This window comes from Neovison vison, chromosome X (genome assembly GCF_020171115.1).
Source record: "Neovison vison isolate M4711 chromosome X, ASM_NN_V1, whole genome shotgun sequence".
Taxonomy (NCBI): Eukaryota; Metazoa; Chordata; class Mammalia; order Carnivora; family Mustelidae; genus Neogale; species Neogale vison.
Window position 1 is genome coordinate 82,154,382 of NC_058105.1, and position 22,674 is coordinate 82,177,055.

Genomic DNA, 22,674 nt, shown 5'->3' on the forward strand with positions numbered 1-22,674 from the left:
CCCCAGGTTCCGCTCTCGCCGGAAGCCGGAAATCCCGTTAGGCCTGGATTTATTCTCGCGAGCTTTGTCGTAAGCCCGGCCTGCACTGCGGCGTTTCCCGCGCGGGCTACCCCAGTTCCCGGGCGTACGGCGCGGCCTTTTGTACCGCAGCCGGCGCCGTCGCCGTCATGGGTTTCCTGAAACTGATTGAGATCGAGAACTTTAAGTCGTACAAGGGTCGGCAGATTATCGGACCGTTTCAGAGGTTCACCGCCATCATTGGACCCAATGGCTCTGGTAAGATAAACCAGGCTGCGGCCCTGCGCGCGTCCCGGCCTGGACCCCCTAATCCGGTAGCAGAGTAGTACGGCCCAGCCCGTGCGACCTGAAATTTCGCGAACCCCCACAGGTTCCTTTCCCTCCGGAGCGGGTTCAGGACGAACCCGCTTTTCCCGCTCGGGTGCTCTGACTCGAACCTCTTCCCCAAGTGTCACTTGTCTGCTCTTTGCGCGGCCCCCGCCCCTGAGCGAGTGGTACGGGCCGAACTGTACGTTACCCCGCCCACTGCCCCCTCCCGCCAAAAGTGGCGCGTCCGGAGTTTGTCCGCCGGCCGCGGGCCGGGCAGTTCCCAGCCGGACCAGCTGGGTCTGGCTACTTCCCCTGCCTTGTTTGAACTCCCCGGAAAGTGTGGGACTGCTGATAGCCCTCCCAAGGCCTCCGGTCCCCAGCGGTATACTTTTCCCTCAGCTAAGCGCCCCCGCCCGCCTCGCATTGGTATGCTCCAATTCCTCCTTTTTTAACTTTTCTCCGGAGGCGGCACTTTTGAATTTCTGACCCAGCGCTCCCGTCTCCCGCGGTAGTGCTTGGGGTATCCACCCTCCACCTCCATCTTAGAGGTTGGGGGTGGTTCGAAATAACACCTTTGTTACCACTGAAACCATTTAAAGACCTCATTCGCTCGCTAAATATATTGAATGGTTACCGTTTTATAAGGAGTTGTTCAAAGTGCTGTGGAAACAGCGGAGAGTAGAGTAAGCCTTACTCTCAGGGGACTTGAATTCCAGAGGGAAAAGACAGTAATAAGGAGAAAGTAATACGGTTTTTGGCTGTGATAAATGCTATACAGGGAATTAGGTTGATGGGATGCAGTGACTTGGGTGAGGTCTTTAGAAAGAGCGGTCAGTAGATACTGTATTGTATATTTGAAAGTTGCTGAGAGAATAGATCTTAAAAGTTCTCATCACAAGGACAAAATTGTTTATGTGAGGTGATGGATGTTAACTTACTGTGGTAAACATTTCTTGGTATATGCAAATATGGGATCATTATATTGTATACCTGAAACTAATACAATGTTGTATGTCAGTTTTATCTCAACAAAACTGGGGGGTGGGGGAAGGGTGTCAGGATAGGTCAAATAACCTATTTCCTGTCTTAACTCTCCTAAATGATATGCTGTTGGAGCGCCTGGATGACTCAGTCGGTTAAGCAGCAGTTAAACTCTTGATGTCAGCTCTGGTCTTTATGTCAGTGTGGTCAGTTCAAGCCCCCTGTTGGGCTCCATGCTGGGCATGGAGCCTACTTTTTTTTTTTTTTTTTTTTTTTAGTAAATAATACACTATGTATTCTTCCCATCTACCCCCACAAGCAGTCTGTTTGGAATCCTGCTGTGTTCCCTTACCCCAGAGATGTTCTAGCTAAATCATTTCCTAGCATGAGAGGAGGGACTGCCCTTGCTGACATATCTCCAACTCATGAACCTTCTCCGGAATTTGGTGCTCTTTGTAGAGTTAGGTTTCTCAATAGCAGTACTGTTGATATTTCTAGAAAGATATTTCTTTGCTGTGGGGTTGGTCCTGTGTGTTGTAGGATGTTTAGCAGTATCCTTGGCTTTGGTAGCACCCTCGTCCCTCAGGTGACAACCAGAAGTGTCTCCAGACATTGCCAGTGTTTCCTGGGAGGTGGAGCAAATCACCCCTGCTTCCCCCAACCTCACTTGAGACGCTTGAGAACCGTTGACCTCCAGGGCTAATGCTTGGGGTTCCACTCCAGTTTAGGATTTTGTTGTGGTGGCCTCTGTGGAAAGAGCCAGAATACATCTCTTGGCATCCACTCCTCTCAGCATGGGTAGATTTATATACCCAGCTGTTCCAAAAAGACCCTTAGTCTGGACACCCCCCCCCCCGCCCCAGCTTCTTCAGTGCCCACCTCCACAGGCCATTTCTTGGGTACCTTCAGTGAATTACTTTTCTCTGGCTCACAGTAGACACTTGGTACATGTTAAAGTTTATTTTTTTCTGTCCTGTATTTATGGGATATATTTTTGTATTTTCATCACTGTTTTATGAGTGCCCCCCAAAGAAGAATTTCCTTAAAACATTTTATCAGTGTTCATCAGCTCATAAGGCACGTTAAAAAATGTTTACAGTATTGAATGATTGCTAGTAGGGAGGGCTTTGGTTGTGAGATGTTCTTACTATCCTGGAGAGCATGGGAAAAGCCCAGAGGTTGGGAGTGGATGCTTCAAAGTCTGACTCCTGGTCTGCTTGTTGTGTTAGTACTGTTCTGATAAGGGAGGCGAAGCTAAGAGTCCAGACCTGTGTTAGGATAGGACTGCCATTTATTGAGCACCACTCTGTGTCAGGTACTTTATTTACTGGAACCTTTTACATTTAAATTCTTGAAATGAGAATTTAATTATCTTGGCTTTATAGGTGGGAAGACTGAGGCACAAACAGTTACGATCACTTGCACACTGATTCTCAGAGCCAGGGTCAGAAACTGTGCCTGTCATACTTCAAAGCATGTGCTTCTGCCACTTCAATGGAGAACTGTGTGCCAAGCAATTTTTTTTTTCCAAGCAATTTTTTTTTTAATTTTATTTTAAAGGCTCTATCAGTCGTGTTTTTTTTTTTTTTTTTTTTTTTTTAGATTTTCCAGTTGAGGGAATGGAAGGTAGCTAAGAATTAGTGAAACTAAAAACCTTATCTATTGGACTAGAATCCGAGTTCTTTTTTTTTTTTTTTTAAGATTTTATTTGCTTATTTGAGAGAGAGAGTGGGGGCGGGGGAGTGGGGAGCAGAGGGAGAGGGACAAGCCGATTCCCCACTGAGCACAGACCCTGGCATGGGATTTGATCTCACCACCCCAAGATCACAACTTAAGCCTAAATCAAAAGTGGGACACTCAACCAAATGAGCCCAGGCGCCCCTAGAACGTGAGCTCTTTTTTTTTTTTTTTTTAAGATTTTATTTATTTATTTGAGAGAGAGAGAGAGAGAGAGAGAGAGAGGGCACAAGCAGGGAGGGGCCGGAGGTGGGGCAGAGGGAGAAGGAGAAGCAGATTCCCTGCCGAGTGCAAGCCCCATGTGGGTCTCAGTCCCAGGGCCCTGGGATCATGACCTGAGCTGAAGGCAGATGTGTAACCAACTGAGCCACCCAGGTGCCCCAGAACCGGAGCGCTCTCTCTATTTTTTTTTTTTAAGATTTTATTTATTTATTTGACAGAGATCACAAGTAGGCAGAGAGGCAAGCAGAGAGAAAGGAGGAAGCAGGCTCTCTGCTGAGCAGAGAACCCCATGCGGGGCTCTATCCCAGGCCCCTGAGATCATGACCTGAGCCGAAGGCAGAGACTTTAACCCACTGAGCCACCCAGGTGCCCCAGAACCCGAGCTCTTAATCACTGTCTTGTACTGCCTCTGTGGAAGGAGCCAGGCTGCCATTTGTATAGCTGGGTAGAAAGGTGTGGGAAATTAGGTCCTCAGTTCAAGAACATATAACATGTTAAGGGAGAATCTTGAGATAGAATTTATAGAGATTAGCTTGTTCCCCACCCCCCAGCCCCAGTCTGAATTTAAAAAATTTTTACCTGAGCCTAAAATGAAGACAGTAACAATTGTGACTCCACTATTGAGAAGATAACTGCTCTTTTTTTTTTTTTTTTTTTTTTAAGATTTTATTTGTCAGAGAGAGAGACAGCACAAGCAGCGGAAGCAGGCAGAGAGAGAAGTAGGTTCCCTGCTGAGTAAGGAGCCCAATGCGGTACTCCATCCCAGGACCCTGACCAGGATCCCAGGATCATGACCTGTGCTGAAGGCAGACCCTTAAGCAACTGAGCCACCCAGGTGTCCCAAAGATAGCCTCTCTTAATGTTAAAAATCCTATTTATATGAATAGCTGACACATGCACACAATATAGAATTAAAAAGAATCCCAAAAGATAGACAGTAAAAAGACTCCCTTCCCTGACTTGTACCAAAAAATCCCCAAATTTTCCATTTGGGAAGCAACCCCTGGTAACACTGTTTACATTTTCATGTATTTTTTTCCTATGTCTTTGCCTTTCCCCAAGTTTTTATTATGAAAATATTCAAACCTACATGTGTGTTTTTGTTTAATCATTTGAAAGTAAGTTGCAGACTTAATGACATTTCACTTCTAGGGACTCAGCATTTGACTCCTAAAATCATTGTTTTCCTGTGTCCCCACTAGACCATGATCACAACTGGGAAAACTAATTTCCTTGTTATCTAATTGTCTAGTTCATTTTCAAGCTTCCCTAATTGCTCCCCAAAATGTCTTTTATTGCTCCTGCTGTTGTTGTTGAAGGGAAACCAGAATCTAGTCAAAGTTTGTGCACTGCCTTTGCTTGTTTCTCAGTAATTGCTTTCTGGAGTGGCCCTCCAAACCTTTCTTTTTAGACATTGACTTTTTTTTTTTTTTAAGATTTATTTATTTATTTGAGAGAGAGAGAAAGAGCATATGTGCATGGGGGAGTGTAGGGGAGCCTGGGCAGAGGGAGAGAAGTGGATTCCCTGCTAAGTGGGAAGCCAAGCTGGGACATGGGGCTTGATCTCACAACCCTAAGTTCATGACCTGAGCTGAAATCAATAGTTGGATGCTTAACTGACTGAGCCACCCAGGCGCCCCTAAACATTGGCTTTTTGAAAGGGTCAGGCTAGTTGTCTTGGAGAGCATTCCAGATTCTCTGTCTTAGGATTTACTTATGGTGTCCTTTACTGTGTTCCTCTACCTGCTATATTTCCCATAAACCAGAAGGTAGATCTCGTGTTAAGTATCTTCACGTTGTTCAACTGATCCTAGCGTTTTCATCTTGCAAAATTGAAACTGTATTCAATAAATAGCAACTTCCCATTATTACCTTCCCTCAGCTCTTGGTTGGTTTTGTTTTGTTGTTTTTTACTTTTAAACTTGGTTGAGATTGACTATATTGACTTTTATATCTGCTTATTTCTTCTATTGTGGGCGTTTCCCCATGTCATTAAAAGTTGTAGAACAATCCATTGTGTGAATATGCTGTTTCCTTAGTTGGGGTTCTGGTTTTTAACTGTTCTAGGTAATAACTGCATAGCGACTGTTTTTCTAAGCTGTTGAACCAAGGCTTTGGTGGGGCAGAGCAGTGTTTCCTGACTTCCCCTCCTTTGCTTTACCCCCTACTCCCTTAGGTAAGTCAAATCTCATGGATGCGATCAGCTTTGTGTTGGGTGAGAAAACCAGCAACCTGCGAGTAAAGACGCTGAGGGACCTGATCCACGGAGCTCCTGTGGGCAAGCCAGCTGCCAACCGGGCCTTTGTCAGCATGGTCTACTCTGAGGAGGGTGCTGAGGATCGCACCTTTGCCCGTGTCATTGTTGGTGGGTGAGGCTGGCCAGAAGGCTCCCCTTGGGCGCTGGGAGGTGACTAGACTAGTTGGCTGGAACAGGAGGGAGGTCTGACTTTCAGCCAACTCATGCACTGTCTTGTAGGGGGTTCCTCTGAGTACAAGATCAACAACAAAGTGGTCCAGCTACATGAATACAGTGAGGAATTAGAGAAGTTGGGCATTCTCATCAAAGCTCGTAACTTCCTTGTCTTCCAGGTGAGCATTTTTAGGGGTTATTGGCTATCTGATGTTTGCTGAGCCTTGTCCCACTCTCATTGGGCTTGCTCCATCTTGAGCTTCATCTGTTCCCTGAACTAATGTAGCAGCTTCCTCACTGGGCTTACTGACTCCAGTCTGGCCCCTTCCAGTTCATCTCTTAGGCTCGGTTTATCTTATGAAGGCAGATCTGTTTCTTTCCTTTTTCTCATTAAAGCATTTCAATGATTTCTCATTGCCTTATGAGGTGGTTGTCAAATTGTAGTCTCTGGATCAGCATCAACTGGGGACATGTTAGAAATGCACATTTTCTGGTTCCATCCCAGACCTATGACGTAGATGCTATAGGGTGGGGCCCAGCAGTGGGTGTTTTGCCAAGCTTTGCAGGTTATTATGCATGCTGAAGTTGGAGAACCATTGCTTTAGCATAAACTCCAAACTCCTGTCATTTCAGGACACATTTTTTGGTTCTTGCCCACCTCACTAGCCCCTCATCTGCCAGTACTTTACCCTTCCAACCCTGTATTCCAGCCCAGTTAAACCATTATAGTTCCCACAATTCACCTGCTTTCTTTGGCCAGCAGGGCTTTGCATATTAATTGTCCTTTCCTTGAAATAACCTTCTCTCTTAACTTTTTTGGTTAGTTCTTCTCCGTCTTTCAAACTCAGCTTAGATGTCATCTTTGAGAAGCTTTTCTGGATAGACACCCCTACCAGTCTCCCACCCGCAAGCTTCTTTTAGTCCTTTTTCTGTGCTACTTCTGTTGCTGCACGTAACACACGGTGTTGTCTTTGCTTTTGTCCCTTTTGCTTCCTGTGCACCTCTAGAGGCAGGGAATATGTCCTTAAAGCCCAGTGTGAAATACGGGACCTAGTGCAGGGAGGGGGTCAGTGACCTTTTTCTAAATGATTGAGTGGAAATGGGCGGAGGGAACTGGGCCGAGTAGGCTCTAAGCGGGAAGAGTGTTTTAACCTTTACTAGGGTGCTGTGGAATCTATTGCCATGAAGAACCCCAAAGAGAGGACAGCTCTATTTGAAGAGATCAGTCGCTCTGGGGAGCTGGCTCAGGAATATGATAAGCGAAAGAAGGAAATGGTGAAGGCCGAAGAGGACACACAGTTTAATTACCATCGCAAAAAAAACATTGCGGCTGAACGCAAGGAGGCCAAACAGGAGAAAGAAGAGGTAGGTGGCCAGGCTGCCTGTGGTCTCTGAGGGGCCAGGGTGGAGCCAGTACCTCACTGCTCACCCTTGCTTCCATGCCCTTGTTCACACAGGCTGACCGCTACCAGCGCCTGAAGGATGAGGTGGTGCGAGCTCAGGTGCAGCTGCAGCTCTTTAAGCTCTATCACAACGAAGTGGAAATTGAGAAGCTCAATAAGGAACTGGCCTCTAAGAACAAGGAGATCGAGAAGGACAAGAAGCGAATGGACAAGGTAGAGGATGAGCTGAAGGAGAAGAAGAAGGAGCTGGGCAAAATGATGCGGGAGCAGCAACAGATTGAGAAGGAGATCAAGTAAGAGGCAGGCCTGGGCCTGCAACTTGTGGGAAACCAAGAGGCTGTGCTGTTTCTTAGGGCTCCTCTGAGCCTAGAGTCCAGTGCTCGCAGTAGTTTTTCTTCCTCTTGACTTGCTTTGGCCAGAACCAAGCACATTTCTTAACTTGCATTTTAGACAAATAGAGCATTTAAGTACTCAGACTCTGGGTAGATGAGTATTCCTAAAAGAGAGGACTTAAAAGGGGTGGTGACCTTGGCAAGTGAGAGGAAGCGATGGGAGGCCCAGCTACTAAAGTGGTTGGGAATGCCTTCCTGGAAGAGGAAATCTGGAGCTAGAAGTTTAAAGGTCAGGAATTTGAAAAGGTTAGATCAGATGGGGGCAACTAAATGGACACAGGGCATTCTTGGTAGTTGTTCCTGAAGGGCATGGCCTGACTAGAGTTGAGGCAGGAGTGGTAGCTTTACCTTATAGAGTGGCTGGAATGTCAGGCTGAAGCCATCAGTTGCAGGGAATAGTCAGAGTGCCCCTTTTCTGAGGATCTGGGCAGCATCAGGCCCTTGTTCTTTAGGCAGTTCCCCGAGGCTGGCTAGAGGCCTCAGGCCCCTCTTTGAGTAAAAAGCCTGGGAATCATCCCTTCTCCCACACTGCTAACTGATTTATTCCTCTCCCCTCTGGCAAAAGGGAGAAGGACTCAGAGCTGAACCAGAAGCGGCCTCAGTACATCAAAGCTAAGGAGAATACCTCCCACAAAATCAAGAAGCTGGAAGCAGCCAAGAAGTCCCTGCAGAATGCTCAGAAGCATTATAAGAAGCGTAAAGGTGACATGGATGAGCTGGAAAAGGAGATGCTGTCAGTAGAGAAAGCCCGGCAGGAGTTTGAGGAACGGATGGAAGAGGAGAGTCAGAGTCAGGGCAGAGACCTGACCTTGGAGGAGAATCAGGTAAGCTCTGGGAGGGTTGGGGCTGGGATGGCGGACTGCTCTGCTGACAGAGACTGATTCGGTTGGTTGTTCCTAACAAAGGTGAAGAAATACCACCGATTAAAAGAAGAAGCCAGCAAGAGAGCAGCTACCTTGGCCCAGGAGCTGGAGAAGTTCAATAGAGATCAGAAGGCTGACCAGGACCGGCTGGATCTGGAAGAGCGGAAGAAAGTAGAGACAGAGGTGGGCATGTGTTATAAGATGAGGGATAATGGGCCAGAGAAAAAGAAGTGATGGTAGTCTTAACAGTAATGACAATAGCTAACGACTAGTGAGCACTTACTGTGTGATAGGCACTATATTTTCGTGTATCCACTCATTTAATTCCTCATTTCCCAAATGAGGAAACAGTAGTGCAGGCCTGAAGTAATTTGCCTAAGGTCATATCATTATGAAGTAGCAGAACCAGGATATGAACCTGGGTAGTCTAGATCTAAAACTCACACTCTTTTTTTTTTTTTCCCCAAAGATTTTATTTATTTATTTGACAGACAGAGACCACAAGTAGGCAGAGAGGCAGGCAGAGAGAGGAGGAAGCAGGCTCTCTGCTGAGCAGAGAGCCCGATGTGGGGCTCGATCCCAGGACCCTGGGATCACGACCCGAGCCGAAGGCAGAGGCTTTAACCCACTGAGCCACCCAGGCGCCCCTAAAACTCACACTCTTAACCAAGTATACCTTGCTCACGGCCTTCCTAATAACAATAGTAGTGAAATAATAACAATTAATAGTTGTCATAGTACTGTAAGAAGAGCCTACAATGTTTCAGGCATTCTGCTAAGTACTTTCTTAGAAGATCTGAAAGAAAGTGATAGGCATTAATACTAATAGCTATACTGTGTTAAGCATCTAATGTGTGCTCTCTGAAGTGGAGGTCGTCTACATTTTACAGAGGAGAAAACAGGTGCAGAAAGGCCTGGAAAGCTTTACTTTGCCTTGATTTGAGCCTCCCTCATTGGTGAGGAAGATAGCCTGTACTAGGCAGAACATCAGAGTCTCAGGGCTCTTGGAGGCCCATCAATTAGCAGAGCCACACTGAACACTGTTGTGTGTCTCCTTTTTAGTAGGTTTCCCGCATTAGTAATAGATTGTCCTGAACCGTTGGGCTCTTGGATAAGTGGGCACATAGCTGGTATAAGCCAGGGCCCCTTGGTCTTGGAGTTAACTTGCTCAGCCCCTGGTCATGGTGAATATTTGTCTTTCTTCCAGGCAAAGATTAAGCAAAAGCTGAGGGAGATTGAAGAGAATCAGAAACGGATTGAGAAACTAGAGGAATACATCACCACTAGCAAGTATGTGGCTCTGCAGCCTTTCTTCTTACTTCCAGGCCTGTTCTTATGAATCATGTCCTGCCTCTCCCCAAGCAGGATCTCTGGAGTCCCTCTCAGCCAGAAGTATTTTCTCACCAGCTAGGGTGACCCCTGTGTTCCCTCACTTTATAGGCAGTCCCTAGAGGAGCAGAAGAAGTTAGAGGGGGAGCTGACAGAGGAGGTGGAAATGGCCAAGCGGCGTATTGATGAGATCAATAAAGAGCTGAACCAGGTGATGGAACAGCTGGGGGATGCTCGTATTGACCGACAGGAGAGCAGCCGCCAACAGCGAAAGGCAGAGATTATGGAAAGCATCAAGCGCCTGTACCCTGGCTCTGTGGTAAGCGTGGAAAGGGAACTCATTTCCTGAGCACTTACTCTCCCATTCACTGTCAGATAATTTTCACAGCAGCCCTGTGAGGACAAGGTTGCTAATCCCCTGTTTACAGCTTGGGGAACAGGCTCAGAGAGGTTAAGTGACTTGCCCAAAACAACACAGCTTATAAGTGGAAGAACTGCAGTTCAAACGCAGCTTGTTCTAACTCTTGACCTCATGTTCTTTTCATCACATGAATTGCATCTTCCTGAAAGTTTTGTCTTGCTGTGTCCACTCCTCTCTGGAAGGTGGGGAAACTGGGCAGGCCTTTCAAAGGGGGTGGGGGAGTTACAGGATAGGGATTAGTCTCCTAGGAAGTAACTGCAGGCTTCTATATAATCTTCCTTGGCATGTACCAACCCATTTATTTGCTTATAGGGACCTCCTAGGCTTTATCAGAGCTCTTGGCCTCTTGAGCCAAATACTGAGTTTCCACGTTCCCTGGATATTATCTTTCTATTGCTTTAATTCCATCCCTGGATTCAACTTAATTTGTAATGGTAAAAGTAAGGTTTAGAAAGATGCTTTTGGGGTTCAGGCATGACCAAAGTGATTGTTGCTTTTGGGGCCGGAGTAGGCTTTTTCTCCATAGCCCGGAAGCTGTGTTCCTCACACAGATTTTGGTCTGCCCTTTTCTGAGCTGAGAATTAGGGTTCTTGATCCAGTTCCCAAAAGCCTCATGCTTCAATTTTCTCTTCTGACTTTCCTCAGTATGGCCGCCTCATTGACCTCTGTCAACCCACACAAAAGAAGTATCAGATTGCTGTAACCAAAGTTTTGGGCAAGAACATGGATGCCATTATCGTGGACTCTGAGAAGACAGGCCGGGACTGTATTCAGTACATCAAGGAACAACGTGGGGAGCCTGAGACCTTCTTGCCTCTTGATTACCTGGAGGTGAGGCTGGTGGGGATGGGGTCAGGACAGTGTGAGAGGGCCCCTCTTCCTAGCGGTCCATGTTCTGCCACTTACTGAGCTGTTTCCCATAGGTGAAACCTACAGATGAGAAGCTCCGGGAACTGAAGGGGGCCAAGCTGGTGATTGATGTGATTCGTTATGAGCCACCCCACATCAAAAAGGCCCTGCAGTATGCTTGTGGCAATGCCCTCGTCTGTGACAATGTGGAGGATGCTCGCCGCATTGCCTTTGGAGGCCACCAGCGTCACAAGGTATGGATTCCCTTGTCCACAATGGAGCTGGAGAGTCTTTGTCCACATTAGCGTTGAAGATTCTCCTATTCATCTTTAACCCACTGAGCCACCCAGGCGCCCCAATCTCCTATTCATCTTCTCCCCTTCTTCTTTTCTCTTTTCCCTACTGTGCGTAGACAGTGGCACTGGATGGGACCCTGTTCCAGAAGTCAGGAGTGATCTCTGGTGGGGCCAGTGACTTGAAGGCCAAGGCTCGGCGCTGGGATGAGAAAGCAGTGGATAAATTAAAAGAGAAGAAGGAGCGGTTGACAGAAGAGCTGAAAGTAAATCAAAGGCTCACTGTCCCTAGGGGTTGGAGTCTTAAGGCCAGGCCGGCCATTCCCCTTCTTACCCCTACCCCTTCTCTCATCGACTTCAGGAGCAGATGAAGGCAAAGCGGAAAGAGGCAGAGCTACGTCAGGTGCAGTCTCAGGCCCACGGACTGCAGATGCGACTCAAGTACTCACAGAGTGACCTGGAACAGACCAAGACACGACATCTAGCCCTGAATCTACAGGTGGGGTCCGGCCTTCATCCCTGTCCTCCAAAGGCTACCCTCACATTCCTCACCAAAGTTTCTCTGGGGAGTGGGAACTTGTCCCATTTCCCTCCTCCCAGGCTGCTTCAGGGAACCAAGCATAGTAGTCAGCCAGCCAAGGATTCAGATCTTGACTCTGTATGATGGGAGGCAACTTACTTAATGTGTCAGTTGATACTGTTTTCATCTGTTTGCAAAATGGGAGTTAGAATTACCACCTGCTTCATACCATTCTTACAAAGATTGAAGGAATTCATACGTGTAAAGTACTTAGACTGATTCCTTGAACCCAGTAAGTGCTCAGTAAATATTAGATGCTATTATTAGCATCATTCATTCAACAGATATTTGAGCTCGTTCGAAAAGTGAACTGAAAGTAAGTACAGGCATTTCAGTCTCTGTGGGTGGGAGTTCTTCTAGGTGCATTAATGTGTTTGTTCATGGGGTGCTTCCCGAGACCAACCTGGAAGCATTATGTAAAATGTAGTATAAATATCCTTTTACCTTTTTCTAAAATCAAAAAGTCTGAATTCCAAGGGTTATAGATAAGGGAGTGTGGGCCTATAATTGACGATGTTTACTGTGTGCCCAGCACTGTGAATTGAAGCTGGCTGCCTGGGAGGCCAGGGAGGAAGCTGTGCGAAGGTTCATGTGGGAGATAATGGAACATTTACTGGGCAATTCTCAGCCAAGTTTTCTCAGCATGTGGAGAGCTGGCTCTTCCTCTCCAGGGCCCAGTGTGCTCAGTGTGGCTCTTTCCTTCAAGGAGCCTGGTCTCTTTTTTTTCCCCTCAACCCTGTTCCCTGCAGGAGAAGTCCAAACTGGAGAGTGAGCTAGCCAACTTTGGGCCTCGCATTAATGATATCAAGAGGATTATCCAGAGTCGTGAGAGGGAAATGAAAGACTTGAAGGAGAAGATGAACCAGGTTCGTAGGGGCTGAACCATGCCAGCATATGCAGTGGGGTAGGACGGGGCTGGCAGCAGCACTCTGACCCAAAGGACCTTTGCCCTCCCTCGCTTGTCCCCTCAGGTAGAGGATGAGGTGTTCGAAGAGTTTTGTCGGGAGATTGGTGTGCGCAACATCCGGGAGTTCGAGGAAGAGAAGGTGAAGCGGCAGAATGAAATTGCCAAGAAGCGGTAGGTGGAAGTATGGGTACCGGAGGACTCGGGGGTGCCCTTGAGCCTCCAGCCTGATGTTCTGGGAAGTCACATGGAATCATAAGACAGGGAGCAGCTCTTAGAACGATGGGTGTATACTGTAGGTTAGCTTTAAAGAACAGGGACATCAGGGAGGCAGTGTGTCATAGCCTCATGGTTAACAGTGCCAGCTTTATTTGTTTGTTTATTTATTTATTTAATTTACTGTGTCAGAGAGAGAGAATGTGCATGTACACAACCAGGAGGAGTCGCAGAAGGAGAAACAGGCTCCTCGATGAGCAAGGAGCCCGATCCCAGGACACTAGGATCATGATCTGAGCCATGGGCAGATGCTTTGCCGACTGAGCCACCCAGGCATCCCAAGAGTGCCAGCTTCAAATGTGGTTTACCTGGGTTAGAATCCCAGCTCCCCAACTTGTTATCTTGGGCAGTGAGTGACTCGACCTCTGTCTCTGAGCCCCAGTTTCTTTATCTGTCAAGTGGGTTAATACTGATGGTTAGCTCGTGGCATTATTTGGCAGATCAGATGAACCAGTCCTTCTAAAGCATTTAGCATAATACTTAGCACTTACTAAGAGTAGTAAATGTTAGCTTTTACTATTGTCATTTTCCTGATAGGCAATGGGGAGAGGTCAGAGAGGAATGAAGTTTAGTTGGAAGGATAGTAAGAACAAAACAACAGTTTATCTTCTCTTCCCCTCTTTATTTTATTCATTCATTGAGTTTGTTGCTGCGTTTGTTGTTTTTGGGGGTGGGGTGGGGTGGGTATGTATATGTGTGTGTGTGCACGCGCTTGTGTTTGTTTTCATTTACTTTTCCTGAGTACCTATGTTGTGCCTAGTTGTCCTGTGGTAGGTATTGGTGGGGAGATGAACATGACACACTCTCTTATTAAAGAGGTCACCTGGATCTTGAGCCTTAGTCTGCAGTTCATGTAGCCCATGGCCCATATAGTTAATACTTACTGCCTTTTTACCCCTAAGCCAGGCTCAAGGGATATAGAATGGAATCGGAGACTGTCCCTGTCCTCAGGGAGTTATGAAATAATTGGGGAGACAAACAAGTAGGTCAGCAATTTCAGAATAGTGTCCTTGATGGTGTATTTGAGGTACATAGGAAGTACAGAGGAAATGTTCAAAGAACTCCAAATCAAGAGGAAAAATAAAAACCAAGAGACCCAGTAGAGAAATGGACAGAGGATGTAGTTAGCACTTCACAGAAAGAGAAGCATGCATGGCTGATAACTACAAATTGATGTTCAGTCCTGTTTTTAATCAGAGAATTACAAATTAAAAGAGTCTAGCAGTATTTCATGAAAATAAATCTACTTAAGCTCTGTGACTTAGCAAAGCTACTCCTGGGTATATATCTCAGAGAGAGTCTGGCCATAGGGTTAGAAAGAGACATTCAGGCTTGTCTGTCTTGGCGTCATTTATGGTAATAGGATGTTGGTGGCAATGTGGACAGCCATCACTTGGGGAAAATATAAGTTAAATGTGATGAATATACGGACTATATACAATACTGTGTAGCAGTTCAAAGCAGGAACTGGATTTATAGGCAGTTACATGGGTAAATGTGTAACACTGCATTTGTGTAAATTTAAAAACAAGCATATTTTACAGGGATATGCATTCTTAAGGCTATATACATATGTGTGTATGTATATACATTTGTCATTTTGGAGTACATACTCAAAATAGGGAAGATAATGGGCGTGGAAATAAGGGCTTGAGCCACAGGAGAGAAGGGTCTTGCACAGAGAGTGAATCTTCATGTAATGAACTGTGGGATATAATTAACTGCATCCAAAGGGGAGAAAGCCCAGAAAAGTGTAATAGAAACGAAGAACCTGGGGCACCTGGGTGGTTCAGTGGGTTAAAGCCTCTGCCTTTGGCTCAGGTCATGATCTCACAGTCTTGGGATCAAGCCCCACATCGGGCTCTCTGCTCGGCAGGGAGCCTGCTTCCCCCTCTCTGTCTCTGCCTGCTTGTGATCTCTCTCTCTCTGTCAAATAAATAAATAAAATCTTTAAAAAAAAAAAAAAAAGGGAACGAAGAACCTGCTCACAACTGTCAGGAAAGCTTTTACAGAACAAGGAGTGATGATCTAGATGCCTGTAGAGTGAGTAGGACTTAGCCAGCTGGGCAGCCAACAGAAGGGAGTTCAGGCAGTGGGAATAGCATGCTCAGAGGTGTGAGAGAATGTGCCTTGCACTGGAAACTAAGTATGAATGTCCGGTGCATAAAAATGGGGTCAGGAGGAAGGCGGGGCTGGTGGACAGGTCAGCAGGGGCCAGATCACAAAGGGCTTTATGAGTCATGCTTAGGAGATTGGACTTAAAATTGCATAGCTCAGAATTAATAGAGTTAATTACATTCCATTTGGATTATAGTGACTAATGGGTTTAAGCTGCTAGCATGACATCTGGCAGCATCTGTCACACCATACTGGGGGAGTGGGGAGGCAGTTGGAAATTAGCCCTTCCTGGCCTGCTACTATCTGGATGCTGGTTACATACTCTTTGACTTTCTGAAGAGACGGGGAGCAGGGCAGTGGCAGGAATCTCATATTTTCTCCATGTTTGTTTGTTGTTGTTGTTTTTTTTTAACTACCCAAGCTCTGCTCCTTGAAGGTTCTGGAATACGGGTGTGTTGGGAGGTGGTAGTTGGAAAGAGTCAAAGCCCTTGAGCAAATATGAGCAGAATGCAGCCAGTATACCCGTCAGTAATGATAGTAACTAAAATTTATTAAGTACTTAGTGTGGTCTGGCATGTTTCTAAGGATTTGATGCATATTAATTCTTTAAAAATCTCTCGATAACTCCCAAGGTAAATACGAATAGTATTTCCATTTTACACGTGAGGAGATAGAGGTGTGGAGAGTATAACTAGCTTGCCTGAGATTACACTACTAGTAAATGGCAGGGTTTGGATGTCAGAACTCTTTTCCTACCACATTATATTGCAATGGTGCCATGGGAGAAGGAGCGTGGATTTTAGTGTTAGACCTGGCTTCCAGTCTCACATGTGCCCATTTACTAGCTGTGTGCCCTTGGGCAAGGTCTTTTACCTCTTGGCCCATGTTTCCTCATTTGTAAAATTGGAATAATAATGCTTACTTGTGGAGCTATTAGAGGATTAGAGGTAATTATGTAAAATACACAGAAACTTAATAAATAGGAATTACCAGGTGGGTTCAGGTGGACCTTTTTGTGCCTCCTAGGAACTTGGCAGAGCGCTGGAGTCTTCAGTTTATAAAGGGGGATTAGTGGAGTTTGGCTCGATCTCTCTGCCTTGCGCCATATCCACAAGGCTAGGCTGAGGGACTTCGTTCTCCAACTTCAGGGAACAGTTTTATGTGGCTGTGGAGGGATAAACTGAATGGTGACTGAAATTCAGTAGTTAACTGAATCCCTGGGTCTTGGATCTAGTTCTCCTTTCTCCCCACAGTTTGGAGTTTGAGAATCAGAAGACTCGCTTGGGCATCCAGTTGGATTTTGAAAAGAACCAACTGAAAGAGGACCAGGATAAAGTACACATGTGGGAGCAGACAGTGAAAAAGGATGAAAATGAGATAGAAAAGCTCAAGAAGGTAAGGAAGGAGAGCATAAAAAGACATACTAAAAACTGGGTGGAAAAATTGGAAGGGATATGATAGAGGGATAATATCCATAATTTATGAAGCCCCATTGAAATAAGGAAACATGAAGACCTAAATAGGAAAAAAAAATGGAGTAAGAGGCACAAACAGTTCAAGATGATTCAAATAGCCCATAAACACATACATTTAATTTAGCCTTACTGGAAGTCAAAGAAATGCAAATTAAAGCAACAATCTGATATAATTTGTTTCCTGTCACATCACCTGAGATTTAAAACACAAAACAAAAAACCAGATGATTAATACTGGCCATGGTGCACAAGACCAGCATTCTTGTGCCATATGGCACAATCCATCAGGAGTCTTCAGGATATATTTATCCCCTCTTAGTAAAACCTGAGGAAATCCAAAATGCTGGCACAGCTTCGTGCATGGAGGTTGATGTTTATTACAAACATTTATAGTTCCGTATTGGAAACTGTCCAGTGTCCTCTGGGAATTAGGAGTTTAGCAAATTATGCTACATTCATGTATGCATTTGTGAAGTTTAGTGGTCTTCAAATTTTAGTAATACACAGACCCTATTTAAAGACCTAAGATCTTCAGTGTTGGCCTAAAAAATCCTTGACATTAAAATACATACAAACATACATACTTAGAGCACTTCACCAAAAAGCCAGGACAAACTTACTAATTAATTTTTATAATTAACAACATTAATTTTAGTGCAACGGATGATGATATTTTGCTGAAACCGAGTCCCTTTCCACATTTTGCCTGTGCTGGTGACAGCCAAGGCTCAGTTTGAGTTGAGCTTGCTTGTGTCACTGGGTATTGTCTGACAACCCACTTTTCCCACATTCTTTCTCTTTAAATTACTGTGAAACCTTTGTTCTTCTTACAGCATCCTCTCCAGAGGTGATTTGATCCTCCTCACTTGGCTTAAACATATCATTTGACTTTTATGTCTGCCTGCGTTTGTTGTTTTTGGGGGTGGGGTGGGGTGGGTATGTATATGTGTGTGTGTGCACGCGCGTGTGTTTGTTTTCATTAAACCCTGATATTTTAAAGTAGTCCTTTGTGCTGTCACTGGAATCTTAAATGCAAATGTAGATCAGGCAGGAGTAAGTGGGCAGCTAGATGATCCAGAATACCATTTCTATGACTTTGACTTTTTATTTTGAAATCATTTGAAACTTAGCAGAAAGTGGCAAGACTCCTATCGAGAACTTCCACCTACCTGCCACTGAGATTCATCAATCACTAAAATGCCATATTTGCTTCTGCATTGTCTGTGTATGCATATTATTATTATGAGCCATTTGGGAGCAAGTGGCAGATCTATCCCCTTCAATGACTTTAAGATCAAAGTGAAAACCAAATATTCTTCCTTTAAAAAAATCAGATGTGCTAAGACTGCACTTCCCTTGACTGGCCATTCTTAATGCCACTCCCTTTCCTCTTCCTGGAGCTAATCCCATGTGGTGGGTATTCTTCCAGACCTTATAGGTATTTACTTAAATGTTTATACATTCATGTCAGTGTACTCATAGAAATACTTAGTGTTGTTTGTGTGGGTTTTTTTAACAATAATGTTATATTGCCTGTGACAGCAATTTTAACGTGGAAAAGATGCTCAAATATAACATTAAGTCAGAAAATACAGTTTTAATCACAGTCTAGTCTCAACTCTGTAGAGCTGTCTATATAAGTAGTATTAAGAAGAAATAGGCTAAAATGTTAATTGGTTGTCTCTGGCTGGTGAGATTACCAGTGATTTTTTTTTTTCTTCTGCTTGATACTGTTTCAATTCTTTGTACTTTTCTATATCAGGCAACTTGTATAATGGGGTGTCAGGGAGAGGGCAACCAAAATTGAAAAAAGATAGAGACACCTAAAGGGTGATGGTGGTATGTGAAAGCAGAGCTTCCTGAGGAGAGGCTCTGACAGGCCTTGGAGGCTCCTTCTGAGGGTGGGGGCAAGGGGAGAAGATCCTTAGAGGAGATGAGGAAAACGTTCACTTCTTATCCTGTTCCCCCTGCTGGGACCAGGAGGAACAAAGACACATGAAGATCATAGATGAGACCATGGCCCAGCTACAAGACCTGAAGAATCAGCACCTGGCCAAGAAGTCGGAGGTGAATGACAAGAATCATGAGATGGAGGAGATTCGTAAGAAACTGGGGGGCGCCAACAAGTGAGTGGGTTCAGGCCTGGGTTTGGGGGACCTAGGTAGAGCAGGCAGCCTGCTGGATTTGGATCTCACCTCTCTACCTGGACCTTTTAGGGAAATGACCCATTTACAGAAGGAGGTAACAGCCATTGAGACCAAGCTGGAGCAGAAACGCAGTGACCGCCACAACCTGCTGCAGGCTTGCAAGATGCAGGATATCAAGTTGCCACTGTCTAAGGGCACCATGGATGACATTAGTCAGGAGGAGGTGAGTATCAGATTAGGGCTGGTGATGGGAGTGGGCAAGAAACAGCATTAACCAGGGATGGGGGTGAAAGTAACCAGGGAGGGGAAGAGGGAGAGAAAAGGATGGTGGGCAGGGGTGATGAGGCAGGTTGAGGCTATGAAGGCAGGTAGGGGAAAGGTAGTAGCTTTGGTATGAAAGGGAAGTTGACTTGGGGGTAGTGCTGGATATTGGTAGGTGGTGAGGGGGGGAAGCCCAGAAAAGATGGAATCATTCTGTAACCTTAGGGACTTGAGCTAAAAGCTCCAGCAGATGTTGGATATTGCTACAAGTGGCAGTTGAGGGACATTAGCAAAGAGCAAAGGGAGATGGAAGCTGGGGGACCTGAGAGATGATGGCTGAGCTGCAGTGAGGGAGGTTGGCCAGGAGAGGGTTGGATAAGGGACATCAGCAATGAAGAGGTGACAAGGCTTAGTCACAGGAAAGAGAGGGACACTAGCCAATGGAGAAACCAAGGCATTTTTATGCATTGAAGGTGCAGATTGGTAGGAAGGGATGGGAACATTAACTGAGGGGAGGTTTGCATATATCTGGCTTAGACCTGGGTATGTATCTCAGCCCCACATGTCTTTCTCCCTCCCTCTTTCCAAACAGCATTTCAGTTTAATTCAGCAAAATATTTTGAACACCAGAAATGTGCCAGGCACCATGGTAACATGTGACATAATTACTCCTAATCCTAAACACAACTGTGCCAGGCAGGTAGTATCCCATGTTACAGTTGAGGGTTTATGTATTTAAATTAGGCTTCTGGTGTCAGGATCTGATGGCATGACTTGCCAAGGATCACAATTTTAGTGGTAGAGCCCAGTTTTGAACTGAGGTCTTTGTGTCTTCTGAACTGCTGTCCTGCCACAGGTGCTCTAGTAAGGTGCTTTGCAAAGACTTTGAAGGTTGGAAAGGGTCCCTTCCCCCCTCCCACCCTGTTAGAGGGGCATTCTGTGGCAAGTGTGCTCCATTGGACTCTCCCTCTCACCATTGCAGGGTAGCTCCCAGGGGGAGGATTCTGTGAGTGGTTCCCAGCGAACTTCCAGCATCTATGCACGAGAGGCCCTGATTGAGATTGACTACGGTGACCTGTGTGAAGATCTGAAGGTGAGGATCAGCCACGAGGGCAGCGACATCCTCCCAGCTATTCAAAGGGAGAGTCAGTCCACCCGAGTGCCCCGTGGTGACCATGGCTGGAAAGCAGGGCGGGCTGGCAAGGAAGGGAGGGACTTGTGGTTTAGGGTCTCCCCCACTATGCACACAAACACAGGTGCATCTTCCATCACCACCATCAGTTGCCCCCGTCCCTGCCTACTGCCAGTCTTTCCCTTCCACGCATGTACACATCTCAGCCCAGGTGCACACACAAAAGACCTTCACAGTGAGCAGATGGGCCTTGGGTACTCCTCGCTCTCTGTCCCAGGTGCTCCTCCCTTCTCACTTTTTGCATTCTCGCATCCGGGGTATCTTTTTCACCCTCTTGGCCTCAGCTGCCATGTGTGCTATGCTACGCAGGTACCTCAAACCCCAGCCTTCCGCAAATCTGCCCTTTGTCCTTGGTGCCAGCCACATATTCAAACCAGAAATCTGTGCCTTTTCCTTGACTCCCTCTCTCACTTGGCATATTCGTTGAATTACCAAGCCCTATCCATTATACCTCCTAAATAGCTGTTGAAATATCCATCTACTTTATTTGTTTCCTCTCTCTAGTACAGGCCATTTCACCTCTCACACAGCCTACTGCAGGAACCTCCTAAACATGTCCTGATGCTTTCCCATCCATCCTTAAAGCCGGGGGACTTGATTTTTTAAAGAAATCTTTATCATGGAAAATTTCAAACATACACAGAAATAGAATAATGAACCTTAGTACCCATCATACAGCTTCAACAATTAGCAACATATGGTATCTTGTTTTCTATATTCTTCCCTTTCACATTGGCATATTTTAAATCAAATTCTGGGTAACATTTCATTCATAATTACCTCCACATATATCTCTAGAAAGAAGGACATTTTAAAAAACATAACCATATGATACCAAAAAAACTTGAAGACTAACTGCAATATCACCTAATATTCAGTAAATGTTTAGATTTGCACAAATATCCCATAAATACCATTAAAAAAAAAAACATAGTCTGTGTATCTAAATCAGGATTCAAGGGAGGTTCATGTATTAAAGGTGGTTTCTTCTAGTCTGTACCATTTTCTTATATCATTTTTTTATACCTATTTATGGAAGAAACTGGGTCATTGGTCATGTATAATTTTCTACATTCTGAATTTGGCTTGATTATGTCCTATGATGTTATTTAACGTGTTCGTCCATTCCCTGTATTTCCTGTGAACTGGTACTTAAATCTAGGGTGTGATTGGATTTGGTTCATTTTTTTGTTTGTTCTTGGCAGGAGTACATAAGTAGTGCTGTCTACTTGTGAACTTTCTTTTGCGTTGCATAAGTTGACATTGAATATCATTTCATGATCTTTGTACTAAGTTTGGTCAGTGTTCAACATTACCTGTGAAATATTCTTGTCAAAAACTCAAGTAAGGATCTGATTAAGCTTTTATAGCCACCAATTATATGAAACACCAGTGCCAGAGGAACGTGTTAAATTAAAACACAGGGATGCATGTAGTTAGCTAAATCCAAACGGTGGGAAACTATGGGCCTGGTCTCTTCCATGGATAAATGAGAGGAAAGAAATTAAACAGAGGGAAAATTTTTATTGACTGTAAGAGCCAAATGAATCAACTGGAATATGTGGCGTTTCTGTGAATACATTGCAAAGAGGAAGGGGAATTTATCCATTAAATGAGACTTAAGAGATAGATCAGCCAGTTGCGATGTGTGTACCTTATTTGAAATGTGCTTTGAAAAACTTGTGAAGTTTTGTTTTGTTTTTTTTACAAAACAATCAGGATAATTTGAACACTGACCAAAGAATTTATGATGTTCAGAAATTGCTGTTAATATTTTTAGGGGAGATGATGGTATTGTGGCTTTGTTTTTTAAGTATTATCTTTTATAACAGTGGTTCTCGGTGGTGCATGGGTTTTGCTTCCCCAGGGGACATTTGGTAATGTCTGTAGACACTTGCAACATCCACTTGTCATAATCGGTTAACTGACAGTGTCTCGTAGGTAGATTGAAGGGATGCTGCTAAACATCTTATAGTGCACAAAGGACAGCCCTCACAACAATGAGTCATCTGGTCCAAAGTGTCAGTAGTGCTGAGATTCAGAAACCATTTTAGAGATACATACTGAAGTATTTGTGGATGACGTAGTAGTATGTCTGAGATTTGCTTTAGGATAATTGAAGATAGAAAGGAATGGAGTATAGATGGCAGAGTATTGGCCATGAGTTGATAATTTTTGAAGCTGGGTAATACGTATATACATGGGGGGGTATTGTATTCTCTGCTTTTTTGTGTCTGTTGAAAATTTACATAATATAAAGTTAAGAGAAAAATTATCAATGATCAGGTTCAGGTGTTGTTAGCCCGTCGGTTTTTTTAAAAAAATATTTTATTTATTTATTTGACAGATAGAGATCACAAGTAGGTAGAGAGGTAGGCAGAGAGAGAGGAGGAAGCAGGCTCCCTGCTGAGCAGAGGGCCCAATGCGGGGCTCCATCCTAGGACCCTGAGATCATGACCTGAGCCGAAGGCAGAGGCCCAACCCACTGAGCCAG

At 45.0% G+C, this 22,674-nt stretch overlaps 1 protein-coding gene across 2 annotated transcripts in view; it reads left to right on the top strand.

Moving 5' to 3' along the window:
- The first annotated feature begins 87 nt into the window (after nucleotides 1–87).
- Nucleotides 88–22,674, top strand: part of SMC1A (structural maintenance of chromosomes 1A) — a 50,064-nt gene continuing 27,477 nt past the window's right edge. For both annotated transcript variants that reach the window (XR_006382456.1, XM_044235170.1), the window contains exons 1-19: nucleotides 88–276; nucleotides 5,444–5,632; nucleotides 5,744–5,856; nucleotides 6,839–7,042; nucleotides 7,135–7,373; nucleotides 8,038–8,296; nucleotides 8,378–8,518; nucleotides 9,543–9,625; nucleotides 9,776–9,983; nucleotides 10,731–10,916; nucleotides 11,009–11,188; nucleotides 11,347–11,493; nucleotides 11,589–11,726; nucleotides 12,557–12,673; nucleotides 12,779–12,885; nucleotides 16,359–16,500; nucleotides 18,561–18,706; nucleotides 18,797–18,950; nucleotides 19,971–20,081. Coding sequence is in view for 1 of the 2 variants with exons in the window: in XM_044235170.1 (XP_044091105.1) it covers nucleotides 168–276; nucleotides 5,444–5,632; nucleotides 5,744–5,856; nucleotides 6,839–7,042; nucleotides 7,135–7,373; nucleotides 8,038–8,296; nucleotides 8,378–8,518; nucleotides 9,543–9,625; nucleotides 9,776–9,983; nucleotides 10,731–10,916; nucleotides 11,009–11,188; nucleotides 11,347–11,493; nucleotides 11,589–11,726; nucleotides 12,557–12,673; nucleotides 12,779–12,885; nucleotides 16,359–16,500; nucleotides 18,561–18,706; nucleotides 18,797–18,950; nucleotides 19,971–20,081 (2,973 nt within the window). In the remaining variant the exon portion in view is untranslated. The remainder of the gene's footprint in view (nucleotides 277–5,443; nucleotides 5,633–5,743; nucleotides 5,857–6,838; nucleotides 7,043–7,134; nucleotides 7,374–8,037; nucleotides 8,297–8,377; nucleotides 8,519–9,542; nucleotides 9,626–9,775; nucleotides 9,984–10,730; nucleotides 10,917–11,008; nucleotides 11,189–11,346; nucleotides 11,494–11,588; nucleotides 11,727–12,556; nucleotides 12,674–12,778; nucleotides 12,886–16,358; nucleotides 16,501–18,560; nucleotides 18,707–18,796; nucleotides 18,951–19,970; nucleotides 20,082–22,674) is intronic.